Here is a 12684-nt window from a genome sequence, read left to right as displayed (position 1 = left end):
CCTATTCTGCAGAAATATTGAGAAGTCAAAAGAGATTGAGACCCCCAGGGAGTAAAAAATTACCCTTAATCTAAAGCAGGTGATGTGCTGGTCCAAACCTCCCCATCTGTGGGACACAGCTGCATTTTGTTTTTCCACTCAAGGTCTGGTGTCTGCTTTCCCAGCAGCTCCAGGACGATGGTCTAGAAATAACTAAAACCTCTATTTTTTTGTGCAAAGCAGAATGGGGCAGGCAGCAAGCTCACTTGCTGCACAGCAGGATTGCCAGGAACTTGGGGAATCCTGGGCTTTCTGACCTGCAGGGAGGAGCCTCAGGGTCCCTAGTGCTCGGGAAGCAGGGCCCTGATTGCTGTGTAGGGTTCCCAGCCCAGTGCAGACCCTGGAAATCCCATGGCTTTGGCAGCGTGCAGAGCTGGAAGCAGCATCTCCTCTGCAAGTTGTTAAGGGGCTGGGCTGCTTCCTTTCAGGCATTATTTATTGTGCTTAAACAGAAACTTGTTGAACCCAAGATCTTTTGGAGAGGCAGCTTATTTTTGAGAAGAACTTTCAGAGATGCTCTTCACCAGCCCGCTCTGCTTAGATGCTAAATGGACAACAGCTAAGGACAGAAAATGAAGTCTGAGCCCCATGTGCAGAAGGCAAGGACCAAATAGTTGCAAGTGGCATGTTAGCATCCCACCAGTGATTGGGGTGGCAGGAGGTAGAAACAGGGTTTAACGCTTAGGGTATGGACTAGACAGGAAGCTAAAGAGAGGCAAGGGAAGCATGGAGAGGCAGCTGGAGAGGAGACAGCGGTAATGATGAGAAAGCTGGGAGCAAAGTAGCAGCATCAGGAACCAGCTACTAATAAAATCCTACTGACACAGCCAGTATCAAGGGCTGCAGTTTCCCTAGGGAGTTCTCAATAGCTTCTCCATGCTGCCTGTACCTTTTCTGCCCACCCTGCCTTGAGGACCCTGCAGCTGGAAGAAAAAAGATAGGAGATGCTGTGGAGGCATTGCAGCTGTATGAAACTATTGTACGAGCAAGCCCCAGTGTGATTCTTAGCCCTGGAGGAGCTGGAAGTGTGAGAGATTGGCTCAGAACTGGAAAGTCTGGGGAAAGCAGCTTAACATTAAAAAGTATGTTTGAGGACAGGGTAGCTTAGGATTTTAACCTTGAATTTCCATGCGTCCTTTGTGGGAATAAATTCACAGGGTTACGTCCAAGCACGGTGAAAGGGAGCATGGGGCCAGTGGGGCTCTGAGGGGAAGACCATGAACATGAGACCTCGTACGAACCTGCCTGGCTGCAGTTCTGATAAAAAACTGGAACAAATTCAAGTCCTGAAAAAAGCCGTATAGCACTTGGAACACGCAGTGCCCACTCTGTTATATTATATTATGAAATCTTTGCGCTTGCCAAGGGGGAAGTAAGTGCTGATATTACTGAGCCTTCACTTTAAAAAAGCAGGATTCTAGCTCCAAAAATTATGGATTGGCATAAACTTAACTATTTAAGGAAACAAACACACATGCCTTTGTCTTTCTGCTTATTTCATTTAGGCTGCCATTTCCCAAGCTTTGCTTGACAAGCGTACTGGCTAGAAACTTTCCAACAGAGCCCCCGGGTCTTGGCTAATCTCAGGATCCCGGGTACCGAGTTTTTACAGGGTGAAAAAACACCAAACCCGAAGCTGATGCCAGCAGCCTGCACCAGGGAGAGCAGCACGCAGGCGAAGGCAGGCTGGGGCTGCAGAGCAGGCGGTGTGTTCCCCTGGAGGGCTGCCAGGGACGGAGCACTGCGCTGCTGGGGGAGGACCAGGAGGGGAAATAACTCATCGGAGGTGCCGGTGAGTCAGCTTGCTTGGGGCTGCTTGCCACAGAGACCTGCAGCTAAAAACAACCCGGCTCCAGCAGTTGCCTCCCTGGAGGGATGGCCCTGTGGCTGCAGAACAAACGCAGGAACGGCTATAAAAATAATGTGCATATAAAGATATTTATGGTCTCAATACAGAGGAATGCTGCACAGAATATAATAAAAAGTGAGAGGGAGTGTGTGATGCCCACATAGCTGCCATCACAATGCATTTTTAAGGATCGCGAATACAAAGCAATTTGCAAAAGGAAATATAAATTCTGGAAGGGAAAAGAGGGGGAGAAAGAGAGAAGGGGGAGGAGAGGAAGAACATTTTCACCCAGTTTGGGGGTATGGAGTTGAAAGGAGAATTGTTGAACAATTCAGAGGCGGTATCGTTTTGGACGCCTGAAAAATCAGACTTTAAAAAACTGAAATAAATTGCTGCACGGCTCAGATGTAGCATGACATTTAGTATGTGTCATAAGTCTTGCTTCAAAATAGAGCCTGCCAGCCTGGACAGCATAGGGGGCTTGACAGAGATAATGGATGGAGTGAGACTTCCAGCTGAAGGAATGAAATGGTGAAGTCTGCAATCAAACCATGAGGAGCATTTTAAGGGCAATTGTAAAAGAGTTTGCAGAATCCAGGCAATGGGAGCTTGAAGGCTGGAGAAACGAGAAAGCCCAGAACTGTATCTGTACTGAAACAGTGCTGAGAAAGGATGCAACCAAGCCTGTGCTTCACTAGACCCAGAGAAAAATACTGTTGTGCCTGGGAGAGAGCAGGGATCCCCACTAGACAATAAGCTACAGGCGTGGAGCAAGAGACGGTCCCTTGAGAGCCGACCATGAAACCCTGAAGGACTGTGAAGTCAAAAATCAGGGAATGGACTCCTCAGTAAAGTACTGCAAGTTTATTTCATTCATCCTTCCCTTCTGCAAGCAGGTAGAAGCATCTCTGACTGAATAATGATCCCTCTTCTTCCCTTTTCCCTTGTTCAATATACTACCAATGGAAAAAAAATCAAATTAGCATCTTTGTTACAGATAACAGAGGAACCACTTTCCAGTTTGGAGACAGAAACTAGCAATAACGTTTATTTTATAATAAACTATGTATCTTTAAATTGCTAAACCTATCACGTGGAATAAAATCTGTTATGTTTTTAATTGATGCAGGAGTTATAATTAAGAGAAAAAGTGGAGAAATTCCATGCCCTTTGGCTGTTGAAGCATTTGCTGCTCACCTTAGCTATATCTGCAAATACGACGACAAATACAGCAAGTAAGTGAGAATAAGGATGTGTATGTCTGTGTGTGGATATGTTTCTTTCATTCCTTCCCCATGGCTGGACTGGTTGAGCTCTCCATGTTGAGCGGCAGCTGGGAGCCCAGTCCTACTTTCACTTAATTCATCTCTGACAAAACTCCTGTTTTAGTCAAAGATCAGAAGCTGGCTCTGCACGATGGGGATAGCTGCATTGCCAGCCGTGTTGTAGGAGTCTCTGCAGGAGTGAGGAGATGAATGAGTACATCATTGCACACATTGAATTTTTTACTCCCCTGACTTTCACCTTTATGAATAATCCCAAAAAACATGCTAATGTTGCTTTGGCCCCTTCCACCAGTTAAAAAAAATAATAAAATAAAATTAAGAGCATTATGTTCTTACCATCTTGAAAATGACCTGTAAGAAGAGTTGGGAAGATGAGCCAACAGGTTGGTCATGTCTTGGGCCACATCAAAGTCAAGGCTAGCTTGAGAATTCAGCAAAGGTCTACAAGTCTCTCAGACTGGCTAGCTCCCCACCCTTATCATCATATGGTGTTTAGGTGATTATCTGTCCTGGTGGTATTTGTGTCACCTTGAGCCAGAAGAACAGGATACTCAGTTTTGGATGGAAACCTGATCTAAGTAAACTGAGAGAATGTAGGCCTTTCATGGGAATTTAGATTTTTTGGCTCTGGGATTCCAGTTGTGGGCCTCTTGGCTAGCTCTTGATGTAATGGGGAGAAACAGAAACAAGAATAGCAGTGGTGAAGCTTGGCTGTGGGAGTAGCAGTGAGGTGCAGAAGATTTCAAGAGCTAAAAACTGGGGAAAGAGAAAAAGCAGCAGGGATTTTCCAAGTCAGTTCTGAGCAAAGCAGCAAGAATGGAGCATAAGATAGGAAAGAGGAGGAGGCGGTTGTTAGAGACCAGTGTTGGGATCTGGTCTGAGGAAAGCAGTACAAGAAAAAGATGAGGTAGTAGATTTAAATGGTTGCTAAAAAAATGAAAAGTAGGGAAGTGGGAAATCTTATGACTGAAGAGAATATTCTGGTAGTCCTGGAATTAGTCAGAACCTAAATATAAGGTTGTCAGTCCTTCCTAGTTCTCCTGCCTTATGGAGAGGAGGTGCTCCACATACCAGCACTGCACGCTCTGGCTCTACCCCCACATCCTCCCACGTGCTGTTGACAACAGCAGAAATCATTCTTCACTTACGATCGAGATAAATGAGAGGAGAGGCATGAGCAGTCTTCCCTGAACTGCAACATAATAGGCCTGAGTTTGGGAGGGGGACACAATTTTAAGTTACAATCTGAAGGGATTCAGACCCACGGCTCCCGTTACTTGCATGTTTGTCACAGGCAAGCTCTAGGAGTCTGCATCATTACTCTTGCTTATGTGCAGCGATACAGAGGGAAGGGTTGCTGAGGTTTGGCTCTTTGAGCAAGTCACTACTAGAAATTTACAAAACCAAAGAAACAGGTAACTAACTGTAAATGATTGTCAAATGTATGAAATTATTTAATACTTGCACTTGGCAGTAAGCTGTGGTCCTGTTTCCCCGTTGGGACTGCAGGAATCTTTTTCCAGGGTTATTTTTTACCTCCCAGATGGAAGTGATGGCTGAATACCACTTTTTTTTTTTTTTTTCCCTTCTTCTTTCCCTCTTGGCTTTCTAGGTATTTCATTTCTCACAAACCAAACAAGACCTGGCAACAAGTGTTCTGGTTTGCCATCAGCATCGCTATAAACAATGCCTACATCCTCTACAAAATGTCAGAGGCCTACCACGTGACAAGGTATAGCCGTGCACAGTTCGGTGAAAGACTTGTAAAGGAGCTCCTGGGCTTGGAAGACACCTCACCCTCCCATTGATGCAATGTTCTTGGTGGCATAGGCAGGGGGAGGAAGGTAAGCAGAAGAAGATACCACACCTGGAACAGCAAAGCAAGGAACTTCTGACACCACCAGTGCTGTCCTTATCCAAAAATGCCAAGTGATGCCACTAGAGAGGTGGAAACTTTGTTCCTAGTAGCAGCTGGATGTAAATGTTCTACAGAAAGTGCCACAAGAAAAGCTGACAAAAAATTGCATAAGTGAATGCCCTGTGGGTATCTGTACACCAGAAATGGACTTAAATTCGTTATCTCTCAATACTATTTGTCGAACAGGGTCATCTTGTAAAGTCCCTCTTGGGCTAAGAGCTTGTCATAAGCCGAGATAGCTCAGCAGTCCCAGGTGGGCATTGCAAAAAACTCTGTACACCTTACTTGGAGTTACTCAATTCTGGGACAAGTAATGTAAGTCTGCACCATGGGCTCTGGTTGAGAGTGCCTACCACCTTGTAGGGAATCAGTGCTGTCCTCACAGTGTGCTAAAAGAAGCAGTTCAGAGACACGAACACTTAAGCAAGTATATTGACAAGCAAAACCTTTAAGGCAGGCAGCCAGGAACTGAGAACTGGTTAAACTTTTTCTTTCCATTTTGTTTTCTTAAAAAAAAAAAAAAAAAAAAAAAAAAAGCATAAGGCAATTTGATCCCAGCTAGAACACAGCAAAATTAGAAGTAACCAAATACATTAGTGAATTTAAAATGGAAAAACGTGACATTGATTTTTTTTTAAACCAGGATGAAATGAAACATTTTATACACAGCCAGAGAGTGAAGTAATACTGCCTCACATCGTAACTGCCACGGTCAGTATACAGATCAAAAATGAGAGTATAACAATTATATTTTTTTTATTTCAACTGTATCTTACATGTTGCTTAAAAGTCTGACATAATGGGCTCAAGTTTTTTAGGAAAAACAATTTGTTTCTTTTCCTTTTGTAAGTCCATTTTAGAACTTCATTTGGCACACAGTTTGCAGGAAAAAAATAATTCAGTAATAGCAGTGTGTTTTGCATCATCACTGCGGGATGTTCTATAAGTATTCTTCTTACTAGAATGCCAGGCTTGCCACAATAGTTGTAATTAAGCAGATTACATGTTTAGCAAAATAGCATAGCATTGTGTTTTGCAAAAAGAAAGAAGTCCAACTGCAACCAGATGTTAAACTTAACTAAAACAGAGCAAGCTCAAAGGGTTCACCTGTTCTTAGTAGCACTGTAGAGGATGAGCATCACGGTGAGCTGGTGCCGGTGGCTGGTTTGGTGTTGGTGGAATCTGAAGGCCACTGAAGCCTTGGAAAGCAACAGAGAGAGATAGGGGAGTGTGACCGAAACAGGAAAGAATTGACATGGAGGTGAAATGCTGCCCTGCCCTCTACACGGTATTAATTTCAGTCTACAGCTCAATCAACAAAAAAGCTCCATATTCTAAAGGTTAGCAGTGATGGAAACAAACCGAATGGCATTAACTTACAGGGCACAGCTACGTTGCTTAAAGAACCAGCTAGTTTTAGGTCCACAAGCCTGGCATTTTCTGGAAGGTGTTACCAAAGAATGACTTGGGCTGATTTAAGAGGAATAGAGCAATTGATTTATTTCTTTATCAGTCTGTAACTCCACAGGTTATATGTTTCTGTCTGGAGAGAGGCGACCAAGTACCCTCTGAACTCTCCAAATTTCACTCTTATGGTTATTAGAGATGCCAAGGCACTGTGCAAGCGCAAAGCCTGTAAATCATCGCAGAAGAGTCCAGCAGGAGCTTGTAAATTACTGACTAGCCCAAAGAGCATTCTTGCACTGACAGCTTTCGATTTCCACCAAAGTCCTATTTTTTGGAGTAGACTTAGGCAGATCTCACCTGGCTGCAGGGAAAGCAAGGGGACAGCCAGGTCCATGGTGGTTCTGCTTGCAGTACAGCCTGGCGACTGCCCCACGCAGCCTGCCCTGCCTGCCAGCAGGTTCCCTAAGCACCCCCTTCACCTCTCAGTCCACAAGGTCTGCACCCAGGAGACAGGCATGGGGAAGGACACAACCTTGTGCACGGGAGGAAGGAGACGGTTTGTACTGCTCTAGTCCTCGGCAGTGCCGGGCTATGTAGGAGACCAAGGATGAGTTCAAATCTTGTCCCAGCAGGAACTGAGGCCACCCCTCTCCAGACCGAACATGTGGCATGGCTGCTTCTTGTCAGGCTTCTAGATATTCAAGGGTGGAAGAGAGGCTAGCATGAGGCGTGAAAAACAAAAGTTCAGCAAACGTCCAAGTTTCCGCTTCTTAGGAAACTCCACAGAGGTACCTGAAGACAAATGGTGCTCTTACTGCTGGCTCAGCCAACGCCAGACTTCATTACAGCAGGAAGAGTAACTACAACATCATTAAGCCCTGCAAATTTATTGAGTGGTCAGAGTTAGGGCAGCAAGGAAAGGTCTGGCAAGAACTCTGCTGGTCTGACAACTGGAACAAAGAGTAGCTGCTGGGAGCCCGGCCTCCTTGCATTGAACCCCCGCAGAGCCAGAGCACGTGCAAGATGCAGGTGCCCCCAGCAGAGATGCAGAGGCCTGCATGACCTCCTGGGAGCCACTTCGTGCCTCCGAGGAGCAAACACAGCACTCTCCAGCTACATCCTGGCCCCTGGAGCTAGATCTGGCGCCCTTTGCCAGTTGTTACATTGCTGTGTATGCGCAAAGGCCTGGCTCTACACCTTCCTGTTCAGAAAATGCCTTTTCAGTTTCAGGTGTCAGTAGGCCCACGGCCTTCGAATGTTTATTTTTTCCACCAAGTTATGTTTTTAATTATGTGGATTACTTGAGCTCAAATGATGAGGTCCTAGCTTTTTGCCTCAGGGACTGGGTCCTGAGTAGTTTTCCCTAGAATTGGAGTTGATGGGGGATTACACAGTGGCTGACTATTACAGGGAAGATGCTTTAGTCTCCTTTGTAAAGGAGAAACGTTAAGACAAAATTATAGCTTTGCAATGAATTTCATTTTCTTAGCCTTAACCATCCCTCATCGTTTTGAACTGGTGCCCTAAACATGCACAAACATTCCATAAATAAGCAAAAATATTTCTATATATTTATATGTACAAAATGCCTGAATTTGGGCTCTTAAACCCACCAAAGCATAGTCTATATCCACAGATAACTGTTCAACTTTATCTTCTCCAGCTGTTGACTTGGAGGGGATAGGGTTGAGGAAAGTTAGGATTTTTCCTTGTTAAAAAAGCGTCTTGCACTTTCTCTAAGTTCCTACAAACAAGGCAAAGTAATTAAGGAAGAAATTTCATCATTTTAGAAGAGCAAAGGTTTATTAACTGCAGCTCAGATTCGGTAGCATTTCCTTTCCTGCAAACTGGCTCACTCAGATTTGGTTCCCCACCTGCTCGTAACACTAAAGTTTCTCCCTAGTTAAAGGAAAAGAAGGAATTTAGTCTCAAAGTAGTGCGAGGATGCTAGTTATAGTGTGTGCGTGTGTGTTAATTGTGCAATGGCTTGTGATATGATGCCAAGTTTTTTGGTTTCCTTTATTTTTTTGTATCCTTGAGACAATCTGGGTAAGAGATCTTAAAGCTCAACAGTAGTTAAAAGACAATGGAAATGCCAAACAGGTCACAGAGGAACTTTTCTAAATTTTTCCAGGGGGAGAAATAAGAGTTTGAAGCTGAAATAGACATGGGGTTGGGAAGGCTCATGTCTCTCCTGATGAACTGCATTTTCCTTCACTTGTACTTTTGAAAACAGTTTATTGGTGGTATGCAAACTTTGTTTCAGAGAACTGAGACCATCAGTGAGACATACTGACCACCTTCTATGCACAGGACTTCTTTCAAGAAATGTCTGTCCTGCCGCAAGCTGTTCTTGGAAAGCATTTCTTTTCCCAGTGTGTAATATAACACTCACAAGAGCTTAGAAGCCACTGTGAAATGGTTTCCACTGCTGATGTCTTAGCTGAAAAAAGCTTCAAGGGCTTGCAGAAACTCTGCCACTTTTTACTTCAGCCCATTTGTGCACTCGACACTAGGGCACAACTGAAAAACATCTTGTCTCTGTTTTCCATTTCCTTTCTCTAGCCCCGGCCCATCTTCATTTGCAAGGTAGTCTGAGTATGCCAATTTAAAGATGTCCGATGTCACTGAATGGGTACAACTTTGTTTTCTTCAGACAATTCCTAGAGAAAAATGAATTTAGCTCTTTCCAGACTGACATTACGAACAGCAACTCAAAACAGCATTCCCATTCTTCACCTTCAGCTACACTTACGTGGCTTTTTTTTTTTTTTTTCCTGAAGAGATCTTACTTTTCTTCTACCATTTATTTAGCAGTCTGTCTTTAGCTGATTGGTGTTGAGGGGGGCCTCCAGTGGCTCAGTCTTACATGTCTTAGCATCCACTAGTCCTGTGGCTGATTGCAGAGGTGAGTGGGGGTTTATGCTGCACTGGTAATTCTGCATGTCTGCCTCTTTCCATGCAAGGATTGGAAAGTGCTCTTAACACCACCGGTAATTATCAGCCGTCATTATCCCTTCAGACAGGAGCTTCCTCTTCCATAATCAGACACTGAGGCACAGCACAGGTGATGAAACTGTGAAGTGGAGCTTGCAGTCTTGCTGATTAAGTCCATGTTTTGCATTTTCTTGTTCAAATGCACTTTTCCAAATTTGAGATGAAAGCATGACAGACATCGTCCTGCTCTTCAGCAGGAGCTGTAGGACTTTGTCAGCGCAGGTTCTTTGCTCCACATAGGCCAGCATGCGTCAAAACCAAGATGTCATGAAGGTAAGAAAAAAACAAATAAAACAGCAGCCCAGCCTGCCTAGAGGAGCTTAGAGGAGATACACAGGGAATCTGAAGCTGTGCTATACTCCAGTCATCAATGTGAAGTCCAAACAAATAATTACTCAGACTATGTGAAGTCTTCCAGCCATCTCTGTAGTGGAGCTTGCCATGGCACTTCCTCGTTGCTGTGAGTGATGTGAAATTAGTGATTTGTAAAACAAGAGCTCATCTCAGTCTGGTTGAAAAAAACGTGCAAGCAGCAAAGGAATGTTAGCAGTGATGTGGAAGGCGAGGAACTCCAAGTTCAATACATTTGTGTACGTGGCCTGTCATTAACTAGGGTACTGTGCACGGACAGATCATGTCATCATCTGCTCAAATGCAAGCCTACCACCAGTGCTACTTGGTATATATTCCTTCTTGTAAAGGCTCTTCCCAAACCTACCTTTCCTTCCACAAGCATTGTGAACTCAAACTGGAAAAACCCCTGCATAAGCATCTCAGTGCTGGGGGAACAGCTGAAGATATCTGTGCTTTTGTACAAAAAGGGTCTCTTCTCTCCTCTTGAGAGCCTTTTCTTTCTCTTCAGCAATCTAACCCTGAAGAGCTTCCCTGTCCTACGCTTTGCTTCCCTTGCTCCTTGCACTGGAAGCACGCCCAGCCAAATCATCCCACTAGTTCTCGGTCAGTCTGGAAGAGGTGACAACACAGAGCTGGCCTTTCCCTTTGCTTTTACAGTATTACTTTGCTGATCCTTCCTGCTACCTGGCAAATCGACGATGAAACAGGGTATTGTTTCGGAAGCCTATACTAATTGCAGTCACTGTGACGGTGTTGCCCGCTTTGCCCCATTAATGCTGCCCCATCGGGTTCGTGTGGGCCCAAGGCAGATCTCAGCATCACCCTCCTGCTGCTCCCAGTGGAATGGCTGAAACATTCCTCAGCTCTGCATCGCTGTCAAAGAGAGGGGATTGGATTTCCTTTGTGGGGCTGGGGAGTTGTGCTTTTGGGTTTTTTAAACCCTTCACACACTCACCACTCTGATGGGTCTGGTGAGCAGCTGTTAGGTATCACGAAAAGGCCTTAAGTGGTAAATCCCTTTTGTGTCACTCTTCTGAAGTAATAACTGCTAGCAGTAGATGTCAAGGTGGTCCACACAATGTCTAGTGCAAAAACCTTATCCATCAAAAAACATCACTCTGCAAAAGTGCTCATTTGATGTAAATGCAACAATCCCGGAGTGCTTCGGGGATCTGGATGAAGAACCTAGTGGTAAAGGACCGTAACACCTTCTTATAGGGCTGTGACATTCAAGACCTGATCAGATAAGCAAACAGGGAGAGATGAGTGCAATTTGGGATCCAAGCTCCTTGGGCAAACAGATGTGAGGCAAAAAGAAACAGCCTGGCTGATCTCACACCTGGTAAGGACGGGGACTCCGGAGGGAGCCAAATTAAGTTTTACTAGGGAAAGGAACATGCCAGGCCCATACAATTTGCTTCTAGCCCTGGCACATCTGTTCATTAAAATGAAGAAGCTAGCAAATGCTTCTGCTCTTCAAGTATGTACAGCATGCTCTGAATGTCAAACAGAGCACTTAACTCCACTACCTACCAAAAATCCTAGAAGCAGTAAAGCAAAGCCCCGTACACTAGGTTCATCTGTCCAGAACCCTGACCCACTTGGTGTCAAAGTAACTTTGTGGTCTTGTGCTCCAACTAAAGTGTGTCAAGGTGTGTGCAAAACGTGAGTGCTGAACAATTCACACCTCTCCATGAAACCAAGTTACTCATTTGATGGAAAATGTATTCCAGGTCTCAGACTTACTTTTGCAACCTGGACTTCGCCTCTATTTATAAGCCAAATCGTTGCCTGGCATTTCAATAGAGAAATTAAAAATAACTTTACCCCATGTTCTGGGGTGAGATTGGAGACAAAAAAACTAAGATTTGTGCCAGAGATCGATCCACTATATGTGAGGCTAATTGGTACGGTCTGATAAATGACGATTTTAAGGGGGATCAGCACACTGGAAGAGGCAGAGGGAAGCAGAGAAGTTGGGCATGCAGAGGGAGAGGAGCCCAATGATCCCTTCCAACTTATATTTCCAGCATGCGCATTCCCCCTCCCTTGCTGCCTTTGAATGAAAAATAAAAGGCTGATGTTTAACACAACCACCCCGCAGAGCTGCTTTTGCTGCATAAGCCCTGCTGTAGCTCCATCACTGGCCTCACTCCACTCCCTTGCTCACGCTGTACACGTGCGGTAGCTGCAGACCAGGGGGGTCAAAGCTCTGCTGTACATCAACACAGCGAGGGAGTGGGTCTCAAGTGCCACAGGAGAGACACGAACGATGGAAATTTTGGAAAAGGAATCTTCTTCCCATCCATGTTTTGTTTTAATTTTTCATTAAAAATGTGCAACTGACATTCCATCAAATGCAGTGACTGCACCAAACACGAAGATTGGCCTTAGCTGCCGGAGTGCTTGCAAAACGAATCCAATGGGCTGTGCTCACATCAGCGGCTGCAGTTCTGTTGCAAGTTCCATACTCTTTAAAATTCTAGAAATTTATGTTGAAAATGTAAATTCCAGAGGTAAAGCATAAACTGCAATTGCTTTTTTCTTCTTTTTCCTTTTTTTTTTTTTTTTTTTTTTTGAACTTCTCTGAGCAATTTTGTAACAGCCAAGTCTTTCAGGAAATGCAGGTGTGTGACCTCTTCACACAGAGACCTACACACCTGTATTTCTGCATGGGACAGGGAACTACTTTTGTGACACCAGTTTTGTTCTACACAAAGGCACGCTTGCAATAAATTTTTACAAGTTTTGTACACCATGAGCTAAATTCTGAGTTCCAAAAATGTGAAGTGTGGCAACAATAACAAAATGGATTTATAGTATCACTCTGATAT

General features: G+C 44.5%; 1 protein-coding gene across 1 annotated transcript in view; it reads left to right on the top strand.

Moving 5' to 3' along the window:
- The window catches only part of PGBD5 (piggyBac transposable element derived 5), a 69201-nt gene extending 56825 nt beyond the window's left edge, over nt 1-12376 (top strand). The window contains exons 6-7 of the mRNA XM_032183594.1: nt 3018-3123; nt 4787-12376. Of these exons, the coding sequence (XP_032039485.1) occupies nt 3018-3123; nt 4787-4982 (302 nt within the window). The 3' untranslated portion in view covers nt 4983-12376. The remainder of the gene's footprint in view (nt 1-3017; nt 3124-4786) is intronic.
- Nucleotides 12377-12684: the final 308 nt, after the last annotated feature.

The sequence above is a fragment of the Aythya fuligula genome, chromosome 3, assembly GCF_009819795.1.
Source record: "Aythya fuligula isolate bAytFul2 chromosome 3, bAytFul2.pri, whole genome shotgun sequence".
Taxonomy (NCBI): domain Eukaryota; kingdom Metazoa; phylum Chordata; class Aves; order Anseriformes; family Anatidae; genus Aythya; species Aythya fuligula.
This window is presented reverse-complemented; position numbering and strand designations above follow the sequence as displayed.